This window comes from Cydia strobilella, chromosome 17, assembly GCF_947568885.1.
Source record: "Cydia strobilella chromosome 17, ilCydStro3.1, whole genome shotgun sequence".
NCBI lineage: Eukaryota > Metazoa > Arthropoda > Insecta > Lepidoptera > Tortricidae > Cydia > Cydia strobilella.
The window spans coordinates 5302667-5316300 of NC_086057.1; the positions used below are offsets into that span (position 1 = coordinate 5302667).

General features: G+C 38.2%; 1 protein-coding gene across 1 annotated transcript in view; it reads right to left on the reverse strand.

Moving 5' to 3' along the window:
• Nucleotides 1-1116: 1116 nt before the first annotated feature.
• Nucleotides 1117-13634, reverse strand: part of LOC134749033 (alpha-tocopherol transfer protein-like) — a 42250-nt gene continuing 29732 nt past the window's right edge. Inside the window, exons 4-7 of the mRNA XM_063683927.1 lie at nucleotides 10864-11110; nucleotides 7700-7810; nucleotides 5186-5319; nucleotides 1117-3306 (exon numbers count right to left, since the gene is read on the reverse strand). Coding sequence (XP_063539997.1) covers nucleotides 3201-3306; nucleotides 5186-5319; nucleotides 7700-7810; nucleotides 10864-11110 — 598 coding nt within the window. The 3' untranslated portion in view covers nucleotides 1117-3200. The remainder of the gene's footprint in view (nucleotides 3307-5185; nucleotides 5320-7699; nucleotides 7811-10863; nucleotides 11111-13634) is intronic.

Sequence of the window (13634 nt, forward strand, 5' to 3'; positions counted from 1 at the left end):
GTTAGAATTTCCTTTTTAAAATATGTCGCGTAACACGTTGCTTGCGTAGGGCTGCATGTTTTGTTTTTCTCATTACCTTTAGCACGTAAACAGAAGGCCATAGTCATATTTACACATTGATTAGCAACGTTTGTGTTTATTTCCGCATTTAATTTAGTCTTAGGTATAGTTGAAATTTTCTGAGGTGATTTTTTGTGCTTAAACCTAATCTAAATAGTATACATTATTCATAGGTACATTTGCTTTAAGCGCAAGAAGCAGGAAATAGATCTAAGAACTTGTCAAGGTTATAGTTATATAATATAACTAACGGTAGATGTAATATTGTTTTAGTTTACCGCGATAGTTACTCATGAAATAAAACTATGAAAACGGATTATATCGCGTATATTGAATTTATTACATCGCGAGGTTTCGTGGTCAACGGGTGACACGAACGCTGTAAAGGGTTCGAAACGTCGGGATGTATTAGAAATTCAATATACGCGATATAATCCGTTTTCATAGTTTTATTTAACGGTAGATGTATTTAGCGTGATCAGAGCTTGGTTCGTGGTACCTAACTGTAACATAAACTCGATATTATCACGTCGAATATTGTCATTATCATAATTTATCCGAAAAAATGTGAGCAATCGTCAGGGCACTTTAAAATTTTAAAAACAAGAACATTATTTATTTATTTAGTCTCGTCAAAAAACATGGTACTGTCGCTATCAGATATCCAGCCAACCAATCATTAGTTATTCTGTGACCAAGCGCCCAAGCGCCAAGCCAAGCGGCCAAGGTGCTGACAAATATCTGAACACGCCGTAACAAAGCGTTAGAGTGCGTGTTCAGATAATATTGAGCACCGATATATCTGATGGCGACTGTAGGTAGGTACCTATAGGAAGAACAAAACTAGTAAGGTCCTAAAATGTTGGTCGTACCACAAGTAATTATGTAAGTTTTAGTAAATATTATGTTTGGTTATTTTATATTATATTGCTAATTGTGATTGTTTAAGCGTGTTTGTTATATTGTTTTGATAGGTATAGGGTGCAAATAAAACAATTTTAAATTTATGGTGTCTTTATTTTAAGAATGTGTAAAAAGTCTACATTTAAGTACACATTTATTATCATTAAATAAAACGTCCAATTGGTGAAACACGCTTACAGTCCTTAACGTCATCATCATAAAAACATCAGAAACTCATTCTGTACTTTTAATGGATATTAGGTACAAGGTACTCGTGGGCACCTGAAGGATTCTAATTGTCTATTGTACCTATAGGTACCTACATTGTTTTAGATGTTAATTAATTAGATGAGTTCCAGATTTTTTTTATCACGAGTATCACGACTTAGCGGAAAACGCCTTTTTGATGGTACTATTTTTACAAAGCTTTAAAAAAAGAAAAAAGTTTGATTCGAATCGAAGTCATGCTTAATGCTAAGTATAACATTTTCTCTTATGACATTCTTAGGGTCTTCTCCCAAGCAGACTGGATACAATCGGTTAAGCTTATACTGCTTCAAGAATATCCAGTCTACCCACGTTATATTAGAAGATGTTTTATTTTATTCATTAATTTATAATATAATGGACGCGGTCTGTGACTATATTGAATTGCGACGCCGCTAGGTCACCCGATTGAGGCCAAAAAACTCGTTTGGACATTCATTCGGTGTGGCTGACCTCCTATTTACGAAAATACTGTTATGTTTCTTTTGAGCACTGGATGTTAGAGCAGCAAAGGAAATAAAACAGCTTTGAATTTTAATAGATTCTTCTGATCCCATCCGTTTGATTAGTTTTATTTTGCCTGCCTACGAATTACTACAAAATAAAAAAAAGATACTTCAATTTTGATTAACGAGACATCTTAATGATTTAATACAGAGATACACAGGGTTAACTGCTGATTTTTCCTTATAAATAAATTCACAACCAACCTCAACCTCATCTTTAAAAGAGAGTTGCATACATTCGAAACTACTTATATACTATTTAAACTAAAAAAGGAATGTAATGACTATAGATCTACCGTTTAACTAACAGGCAGGCGGTTGGTAAGAATATTACGGGCAGCTAGGGGCTGGTTGAAAAAGGCTTGATCGCATGAAGCATAAAAATGTAATATAATTTGTCCTCCTGACGACCGGCGTCCTACACATAGTACATAGGCCCCAATCAAGTTTTGACTTGTTGTCAACTTGACAGAGTTAAATTTATGCTAGCAAATTTCGATACCCAGTCGTCAGGACTAGTTTTGATCCCAAAACGCAGCTCCCTTTAGCTATAAAATCATCGCGCAAATTCTTTACCAACGACCTATAAGTAACCATATCTATGAAATGTCAGTTATTAATCAAACCTCAAAAAGGCCAAATTTCACACACCAAAAATATAATTACATTTTGTTTTGATACAGTCGCCAAATATTGTTACCATTTTGGTGTTTGTCGATTTACGTTTGTCATCTTAGCTAGGCCCCCATGTAACGGCCAGAGGCTAGGCCATGTAGTGACTCACAAAAACAACAGTAATAATGTAACTATTTATCAAGAAAATCCTTTTATAAGCACAAATAACTAATACATACAACACCGAATCACTAGTTATTTTTAGGGTTCCGTACCCAAAGGGTAAAACGGGACCCTATTACTAAGACTCCGCTGTCCGTCTGTCCGTCTATCTGTCACCAGGCTGTCTCATGAACCGTGGTAGCTAGACAGTAGAAATTTTCACAGATGATGTATTTCTGTTGCCGCTATAACAACAAATACTAAAAAGTACGGAACCCTTGGTGCGCGAGTCCGACTCGCACTTGGCCGGTTTTTTATTAATCCTAATAATTATTATAATTACAAGTCAGACTCGTAAAAATAAAGAACAATTTAAGGAAAAAAAATATTTATTCTAACGCGTGTTGCATCAAATTCACAGTACTTAGGTACTTCATAATTGCTTTGTAAAGCTTATTTTAAGTATTTTAGTACAAGTGAACTAATTAGCCCAGCCTCATAATATTTAAATGATACAATGTATTCTTTAATGTTAACTTTTGGGCGGTTAAAATATATATTTTTGTGCGTTACACGTAGGTATTTCACCGTTTCACTGTTGTTGGCCTTTGGGCATTATGATCCTATTTCATGGTCATAAGGGGTCCTCCTATATACCTATATATGTAGTAAAGAAATGTCTGAAGCCTAGTCAATAGATAGTGTCTTGAATGATCCAGTCATTGCGCTCTCAATTCCTTTTGGTTTCTTCTTCAAGTCAGCCTTCCAGAGATTCTTATTTTTGAAATAATCTCTGAAAAAAAAAACATATTAATTTTATGATATGAATATAGACACATACCTATCCACATCTTAAATACATATTGGGCTTATGGGTACAATTGTTGCAATTGTTTTCTTTCGTTCAATTTTCTAACAAAAGAAAATCAACTCTATTCCCTGCATTATAGGTTTAAATTTCAGTGGAAAATTAATCTAATATTATAATCTAGTTATATGTAAGAAATCCGCAACGCAGGCTTCGTCCGGTGGCTACAAATGCAAATCAGAAACATGCTTCGTCCCAAAAATACCAATGATGATATCCGCAACGAGCCTAATATTTTTTAAATAATACTCTTAGTTAAATAAAATAACCGTCACGAATCGTACCTGGCTCAACTTCTCTGCTCTGCTCTTCAACTTCCTATTAATAACTTCTAAACTATCTATCCTAAAATTATAAAAAATATATATTTGAGATTCTCATAATGAGCTCTTTCATTTGATATGTAACACGATATAGTTTGAAAAACTTCATTTTTTAATTTTCTCATTTACCCAAAAGTGGCTCCCGTGTTTAAAATTCATTTGTTTATATGTATACCAAATTTCAATTTAATTGGTCCAGTAGTTTCGGAGAAAATAGGCTGTGACAGACGGACAGACAGACGCACGAGTGATCCTATAAGGGTTCCGTTTTTTCCCTTTGAGGTACGGAACCCTAAAAGTGAGTATCGGGCGCCCGCCCCGGGCCGGATCGTTCTAGCGTGACACATTCTTTAACCTTTCATATGTGCGTGGTGGTCAAAAATCGTGGGTTCAAGAAAACCGTGGTTGTGCTGTATACCTAGAGCAGAAAAAATCGTTTCTTAAAAACTATGTTAACTACTAAAGTAATTAATAACATAACAACTAATAAAATATCTATCGCTAGGTAAAAACTAAAAGCTAGGTATTGGTTAGACGTGGCCACTAGGAGACCAGGAGCGCAGGTTGCCATGCTTTATTTCGCTCTCCCAATAGCCACCTCCACCCAAATAGTACATTATGATACAAGTGTGCTAAGTTGGTCACTACACACGAGGCGATATTGTGCGCGCGAGCTGTAAGCGAGCGCGCAATAAGAAAGCCGATGTGTGTAATGACCAATGCACACGCGTTTCATACGACGTTTTTCAACACACTTGCGAGAAAAGAAGAAACTTTCATATTAATAGTTAAAACAGTTAGTGTAAGGCCTGAGTAGACGCTCGAGTTGGGCGTGCAGCGGGGCGGGGCGTGCGGCGTGCATGTTAAACAAATGCAAACGTATAGGAGCGGCCTTAGTGCACGCTGCTCAAATCACTTGTGAGCCCGACGCCACGCTGCACGCCCCGCCGAACGCTCCGCTTCGAGCGTCCACTCAGGCCTTACCTTAAGTATTGTGTGTTTCATCTGTCATGCTCGTACTGCCGGCCGGCCCTCGCTCGCCCCGGCAGGCGGTCGGGCGCGCCCGTCCCCGCCAGTCCGACCAAATAAAGAAGGCTCCCTTTCCATGCATGTTATTAGCAATCAGTTAGCTTTTTAACTCAGCCGGATAATATAATGAAAAAGCGCGAGTGGAATAATACACTGAAAGAGCACGCGTGTTTAATATCTAGGATTATGAGCCAAAAATCGGTGGAATAAAAACGTCGTTTTGAGCAAGTGTGTTGAAAACTTAGTAACAGGGCAGTCGAGGCGCTCGGCCAACACCCGAAGAAGACTGTTGCCGCTGCCGCGCACCTGTCTCAGCATGGAGGCGATTCTTTTCCGCCTAATGGCAAAAATGTCAGTTAAAGCTGCCGTACTCCGACGGCAGGCTTTGCTTGCTGGCGCTCTTGTGCAGGTTCTGAGGTGAGAATGACATTCCGTACATAAGCAGTAAGTACCTATTGTCTTGTATCTTCTTGACAAAGTCGCAGTGTTGCGCCCGCATGCTGCCCGCCTCGCCGCCGTACTCCGACGGCAGGTACTGCTGGCTGACGCTCTTGTGCAAGCTGCTATGGTCCGGGTGGAACTTGATCTGAACAATCAATAAGTTTATGGTCAAAATTTTTATTTTTGATACTTTAGTTAAGTTTATTAATTTCATAATGATAAATTACAGTATAAATTATTCTTACACTAATCTATATGAATTTATAATATTTATATTATGATCGTCAATAATTTTGGCATGCAAAAATATAATTATAAAATGTCAACAATGATAATCAAAAACAATACAAATTATGATAAGTAAAAAGGGTATTTGAAAATTACCGTCAAATTAAAAACTAAATAAATAATGGACTACATAAGAGTTGTCTGTCCATGGCCAATTTTACAGCTATAAGTCGGTCACTTTTTCTGTCTACTTTAATTACACGCTGTTTCAGGTACGAATCCAGTACCACGGCTACTCCGTTTCTCGTGTTGGTGGTGTCGTGATATATCAGCTGATATCCAAGTCCCAAATCCCGTGATTTTGAGCCTTTCCATTTTGTCTCTTGTAGGCAGCATATGTTAAGTTTTCGCGCCTGCATTATTTTTGCTAGTTCTTGGCTTCGTCCGGTAAGGGTGCCGAGATTCCACGTGGCCAGCCTAATGTTTGACTGTATTTGGGTATGCGAATTCTTGTTCTTGTCATCCATGTCGTCGCTTACGGGGGACGCCCTAGCACTATCTTCTTGACTCGCATAATTCGCATCTCCATTTCCAGCGTCGCTTCTGGGGTACGCCCTAGCAGTTAACACTCTTTGTTTTGCCTTTATTCATATTACGAGGAGGAGGGGATTGACTTTAAGTTTTACGGCCGGTTGTAGCAAACTATACTTATAAAGTACATAAATCAATAAAATGTTATGGTTATGAACGGGTTTTGATACGACCTTGACGATCGTTTTGATGATTAGGGCGCATCTAACGCATTTCATTTTACATGCAATATTCAGCATGAGCGATCTTCAAGGTTACGACCTCAAAATCAGTTCAAAGCCATAACAAATAGTGATTTATTTTAATTAATCAAATTCCAAATTTAAATGACGTAAATTGTTCCTGCCACTTCAAGGGATAAGCACTCCAAATGATGATAAAGTTTAAGATGACTTTGACTTTGCAAGGCAAACCTAGGCTGACCTAGGTGAATTTGATGTGTCCTAACAAGTTGTGACCTCTGTACACAATGTACACATTAGCATCTGTGCATTGTTAAAAAAGCAGCAACAGCATTTACGCAAGCAAGGCCACACGAACCGACGTTTGTTCCGTGCAGGTAAATGTCGAATTCAGCTATTGCGATGATTTAATTTGAAATGTAAGATAAGGTTTCTTAATTTATCTCTGATGGAGTCCGTCTCAGCTAACTTTGCTTGCACCGGCATTAACGGAACAAAGTGTGTGTGTTTTTCCTGCGCGTATACAGTCGTTTCGGCGCAACGCGCTTACAGGCGCTTACATTTCGCTACATTTGGTCTATACGAGCTTCCACTCGCTAGGCTGAAACTGAAACCGCTTGAAAATTTGTCCCTATGCAGCATTTTAAGGCGCACACACGGCACACGCAGTTGTTGTGCTCTGATTAGGCATGATGTAATGAGGAAGGCAACTGTCTGTTCACATAATATATCATGGAGACTATATAAAGGAGCCAAATCTCTATGTATGAAAAGTGTCCATCAAAAAACAGTAATTAGGCGGCGCCACCATACACCGAAATACTACCAAAAACAAACTACATAATTTGGTCGGGTTATTTGTTGTTATACTCATGTCCCCGAGCCTAACTAGCGCCACCGGAGAGATTAGGAACTATTATTTAAAGCTGCAAGCGGTCACTTTTGCAACAATTCTGCCATAAGAGATTGGCATCCTTTCTATACCATCCATAATTGACGGGGACTCTTAACGACACTGTTAGAGCAATCCACAAAATTTTCCTTTAAATTTTTAACAAAAAACAATATTTTTATCTTTCATCACACTTGCGAAGAAAAATGTAACAATGCTTTAACTCATGGAGACTATATAAAGGAGCCAAATCTCTATGTATGAAGTGTCCATCAAAAAACAGTAATTAGGCGGCGCCACCATACACCGAAATACTACCAAAAACAACCTACGTAATTTGGTCGGGTTATTTATTGCCTTATATGGTTCATGTTATACTCATGTCCCAGAGCCTAACTAGCGCCACCGGAGAGATTAGGCACTATTATTTAAAGCTGAAAGCGGTCACTTTGCAACAATTCTGCCATAAGAGATTGGCATCCTTTCTATACCATAATATATCATCGTTGAGAACGCCATCTTTGAGCGGCTGTCAAGTTTCATAAAAAATAAAGTACCAAAGGAAGGAGTTCAGTAGGTATTTAATGGCTTTACCCATTTTCCTTCTCAGATCAGCTCGGATCTCAACTTACAACATCAATGATGTACGCCGGCAGGACGGGCTTGACTAGTGCGAAAAGTTTCTCGTAGTACGACGGGTAATTGATGACATTCACGGACTTCACTCGGACTGGCATAGCTTCCTGCAATGCAAAATATTAAACACTTCAGCTGGCATACATCATTTTGAGTTGTTGGAATTTTAACTAAATTTTAATTTCGCATTTCCGCCGTGTCAGACAAAGTGATATATGTAAAATGTGTTTGATACTCTAAGGGCTACTTGTGCCATCCAGGGTTAGCAACTAACTCGCGGTTAAGCGGTTAAACCCGGCGTTAGCAGTATAATTTAACCCTGTGCTCCGAGTTAGTGGCTAACCCTGGACGGTGCAAGTGGCCGTAAAACGATAAAGAACGCAGATGATGACTCTTTTTTCATAGACTCCAACACGATAACCGAAACGTTAACAACATCGTAAGCGTTGGTAGCCTTCTGGTAAAAGCATGAGATGAGACTTTCAAACCCCGGCTCGTACCAATGAGATTTTCGGAACTTGGTATGTACGATATATCATTTAACATTTACCAATCGCTTTTTGGTGAAGGAAAACATCGTCAGGAAACCGGACTAATCCAATAAGGCTTAGTTTCCATTTTGAGTTGGAAGGTCAGATGGCATTTGCTTTAATAAAAACTAGTGCCTACGTTAAATCTTTTGGAGTTAGTTGCCAAACGGACCCCAGGCTCTCATAAGCCGTGGCAAAATGCCAGGACAACACTAGGAAGATGATGATGAGCCTCGATAGAGGTAAGCTTGCACTGATGTCGACGTTAAAACCACTAAAAACCAATTACTTTTCATCACACTCGCTCAGTAAATATGGAATTGCACGCAGGCTTAGCGGGAACTATAGAAAAAGCGGTTTCTCAAGGGAGTTGTGAAGTTTCTAGTATTATAATTAACAGATTTTTGTCTTAAACTTCATTTTTGTATCGCAAGTGTGATGAAAAACATTGTGTGTAACTCGGGGCGTAGGTAATAATATCGCAAACTCGAGTCTATAAATCGCTCCGTCAAGCCGTCGCGATTTAACTATACTCTCGTTTGCAATATTTGACTTACGCCCCATGGTTGCACAATTTACTATTGTAACCTAGTTAAAATGAAAAATATTTTTAATAATTTTTAAATTTCTTAATGATTTTTCACTACCAAGACGTGTCATATTGCATGCCATATAAAAATTCGTTTAAATTTAAATGTTGTAATACCATAATAATTGCTTTAGTATTAATTTTTAGTTAAGTACATTGCTACGAGTAGAGAGAGAGAGAGCGTTTTCACATTGTCCGATCCGATATTGGATGCCGGAAGGAAGTAAAATGTAAGATATATGTGCTTCGCTGTATTTATTTATGAATTTAATAAATCATTATTACTAAAAAACGACAAATAAAAAAAAGCAGACCCAATGCCAATATATTAATGCCAATGGCACTCTCCTGCAGCTGTTTTCGTCGTAGGCAGGCAGGCCGACATCCGATATCGGAAAGGCGCTTCCGATAAATTCACCTATGTCGGAGCCCCCCGTCAGCTGTCGGACTGATAATATTTTTTTGTGTGCGTATGTGTAGGCATAATGCTTGTTGTAGTGTGCGTGACCGCTGAAGCCGGCGCCCGGGCGCGCCCCCGCGACCTGACTACGCGGATGTAGGATCCTACATCCGATATCGGATCGGAAAATTTGAAAACGCTCTAACAGAGTTCATATGAACACTAGCTGTAAAATGCATAGCAATAACATAATGATTATAAATGGAATAAATGATTATGATTATGATGTGGCAGGGAAATGCTTACCCACCACATATATAGGAGCGGCGCATACATACTTTTGACGTAGCACTTGGCATGAAAAGTTAAATGACTCACGCTAGACCGGGCCGGGCCCGGGCCAAGCGCCCGACACGTCATTTTCTATGACGGCTGATCGGTGATCACGTGGTGCTTTCCATAGAGAACAAAGCGCCGTAAGCTCCGGCCCGGCCCCGGCCCGGTCTAGCGTGAGTCATCTTTAACGCGGTCCGACTATACCAACATAATTTATATGACATAGAAAATTAACTTTATGAGTTATTTATTTTGCTAATTAGACCGTGAATAAGATAACAGAAGAGATGTACATAGATTGTTCCTTCAAGGACCTTGTAATGCGGCTTGTGTAATGTGCGCTGAGAATTAACATTTCATTTTGTAGTCAAAGGATGTGTGTGTTTATCTGTATGCACATGACAGATCTTTGCAACATGCAACATTATAGTTGTATCTACAGTGTAATACAACACCGCCATGTTTACTAAGTTAGAACTTAATAGGTACCTACTTTACGTTTCAAATTAAATAGTACAGCGGCCAGAGGGCCTAATACACCATTCGATGTGACTGGACAGTATACTACCGACAAGTGGTATCGTTGTGTTCAGTAAAGTCTACCGAGTACGAATTGTCACTTTCTAAGATCCGAGTGTGGGGGGGGATAACTGTGACGTCACAAAATCGGTAGTACAGTTTTTAACTTTTTTCTTTTAAACATACCATGTGGGGTACCAAATGGAAGGGCTTTGTGAGTAGATTACAAATATATAACATAGTCTAACATTTTCACTACTTGGTCTAACAAATTATTAGAAAACGCTCGAAAATTTCATAATCTTGAGTTGATTTTGAACTGCTCTAAATTTAAAATGGCTGAATGGATTGGAAAAATGAATAGAATAGAATAGAATAGAACATTTTTATTCAACATCACATGAAATGAGTGGTAAACCTACTAAATACGAAATGATTTTGTTGATGAAAACTCATTGGTATGGCTTGAAAGTTGCTCGCCTTACCCATGCGATAACAGCTATTATCAACGTTCGTAATGCTAATAAAAACAACATTATAATATAACGAATATACAAGATAAAATACTAAAATCTCGTATCCAGTTTTTTTAGCGTTCTAAAAGATGCCTTAAAAGTCACAGAACATCTCGTGTGCGCGTCGGAAGTTATTCCAGTTCAAGGGTAAAGAAATGGTTTCATCCATTCCATTATATGTGCTCCATCACGCACTAGGCCGGTTTTTAGGCTTATGATGTCTGAGCCATAAAGACCAACTATGAATGTTATATTATAACTTCGAACTTACCAGTAAAAAAAGTAGAAAATCCCTAAAGAACATTATGTTACATTTGGGCAGCATTCTGAGGCTGTAGTCCTTAATGTCCATGATGATGACGTGTCCCTCTGGATAACTCTCAAGATCGTTGAGCCAGTAGTCCGCCTGCAGCGAGAACGCCTTGATGAGGTCATAAAACACGAAATGCTCCAGCGTCGGGTCGTCGAGCTGGTGGATGAGGATCTCCTGGTCACCAGCCATGAAGGTTGCCACGGTCCTGGAAAGGATATGGCGGATGTATAGTAGATATTCGCATAAACACAACCCAGGCCCAGTTCGACATCGACAATCAAAAATTATCTTATCCTATAGATCCATTGGACCATCGTGAACTCGGATTTCTGGCAGCAGTGTTTCGATGGTTCCGTGTGAATCTGCCGAATCCTACACCAAAATATGTGACGCAGTAAAAAACTGTTGTGTCGCAAAAATGATTGCTAGTTTTTAAGATTATACCTAATTAATGTATCTATGAGCCTGATGTGTTGCCTGATTTTTTTTTTTGATAGGATAGCTACCCTTAGTTTCGTGTGACAGTTTGTCTTACTATCGATTCACTATAGATTCGCAATTTCAGAGCATTCATAAAGGAGTGGAGCCTCTTCGCACTCGTTATTTTAATATTATAATTTGTATCAAACTTATTCGTTTGAGAGGCATTTGAGTAAATCAGGAGCAGACAGCCAGACAGAAAACCGGAAAAGCAAGATCAAGAGTTAAAAGCCCATATACACGTGTCAGAGTCATATAATAAGGCTAGGTTATAAACAATAACTTTTCATAATAACATGACGGTTGAAAGGCCATAAACTCATCATTATAAACTCAACAAATCAATAAATCATCGTAATGACTTAAATTACATTCGATATAAGTATGGGATCCATTACATTGTTGCTATTTAAATAAGACAATTGTGTTTTACGCGCACATGGTTGCAAATAAGTTTCCTTTCCATTATCGTAAGTACTTGGAAACCATGTGATGTGATTGTGTATTCCGTCATTATATACTTACAATACTTATATAATCAAATAACTACTTGATATACCGGCAAATAGTCTTACTTAACTATAGGTGAAGTCCAAAATAGTTATTTGTTATACAAGGGTGCAAAGTTGTATTTTACCCGCGAGTGTGGAATTGAAACACGAGCAAGCGAAAGGATTCTATAGTTCAACCACGAGCAAAGCGAGTGGTTCTAAAATAGAATCCTGAGCGGAGCGAGTGCTTCAACACACGAGAAGTAAAATACATTTGCACCCGTGTGTAACACAAAACTTTTCCCCTCACTATAGCGAGGAAAGTGCAACATCCACAGACGTTAGATCATCTTCATCACTGGAATCACTTATTTTTTTAACGTTATTTTAACAGAAAACACTGGAAATTCTGATTTTTACGTGAGTCGGTGAGAAGTGTTTTTAAGTAAAAATTTTGTTGACAATGTTGACATTTCTGTTCTGACGTATGAAATGTCAACGATGCGTTTAGAAATTGCATCGACTCAACTTGTTGTAACCCTCCCCATACAAACACCTCTACTAACCCTCTAAATAAATACATATATACTTATATAAACCCTTTACTCACTTACTTACTTAAATAATTTGGCCATGTGATCGTCTAGATAATAGTTAGGACCCCTCGAAGTGTACCGCGGTACCCTAGATTCTTTAATGAGTATCAGCTAAATTTTGAACTCTGATTCTATTACTATTATTACCTAAATTTTAAGAAATAAATATTTATGGTATTAAAGATATATTTTATTATGATGCTAAGGAATAATTAAAGGAATATTTTAATAGTTACAAGAGTAGAAATAGTATACTGTGTCACAAGGAAGCAAGATGACGTATTGACGGCGAGGACGAACATAGAATCCTGAACAAAACGAAGGATTCCATAATTGAATGCTGAGCGTAGTGATGCATTCTAAAATGGAATCTCGAGCGTAGTGACGTAAAATTTTTTACATTTTTATTAAATCTATTCGTGTAAAGTAAATGCTGTTGAAGGTTCACTACATATGATGTTATTTAGGTAAATGCAGCATATATGGTTAATATGAGGTTGAAAATGTTGTTGGAAAAATGAGTTTAAAAATGTTTTTGGTGAAGTCCCGCTACGCCTATTAAGTCTTCGGGATAACATACAAAGCAGTACTCCTGGGATGAGCCCATTTACACCCTAGCTTTTTAGGAAAGTTATAATTATACTATCACTTTCTAAACGATGTGTGAGTCCACACGTACTGCTTCGCATGCTCGATGCGGGTCAGAAAACTCTTAGCCCGTTTCAAAACATCATTCGGGTCACCTATCCTAACATTGTAGCCAGACGGGCTATGACCAACGCTTCGCAATCCTATGCATTCCTAGATGATTTGATGAAAGAAGCGCCAAGTATCATCAATCAATCAAAATTACTTATTTTTTTTCATGTTCAAAAGCTAGGGATACTGATCCCTTTTCCCTAATCCCCAAAACTAAAAGAATAGACTGTATTTCTAGTCTTTAGACGCACAAACGAAGCACTAAGATCATTTACTATATTTTATGAAATAGAAATATCAAGTCGAGCATTATTCCACTCTTGACTCCTCCCATTGGACTGCTCTTGCCTGCCAAGGGTTCCCTAAAACAAACCATTCTTCTATTCCAGAACGGTATGTATACCTAAACCCAGCTTGATATTTTAAGAATTTATTTTGTATATACCTTGGAAACCAGAATGAA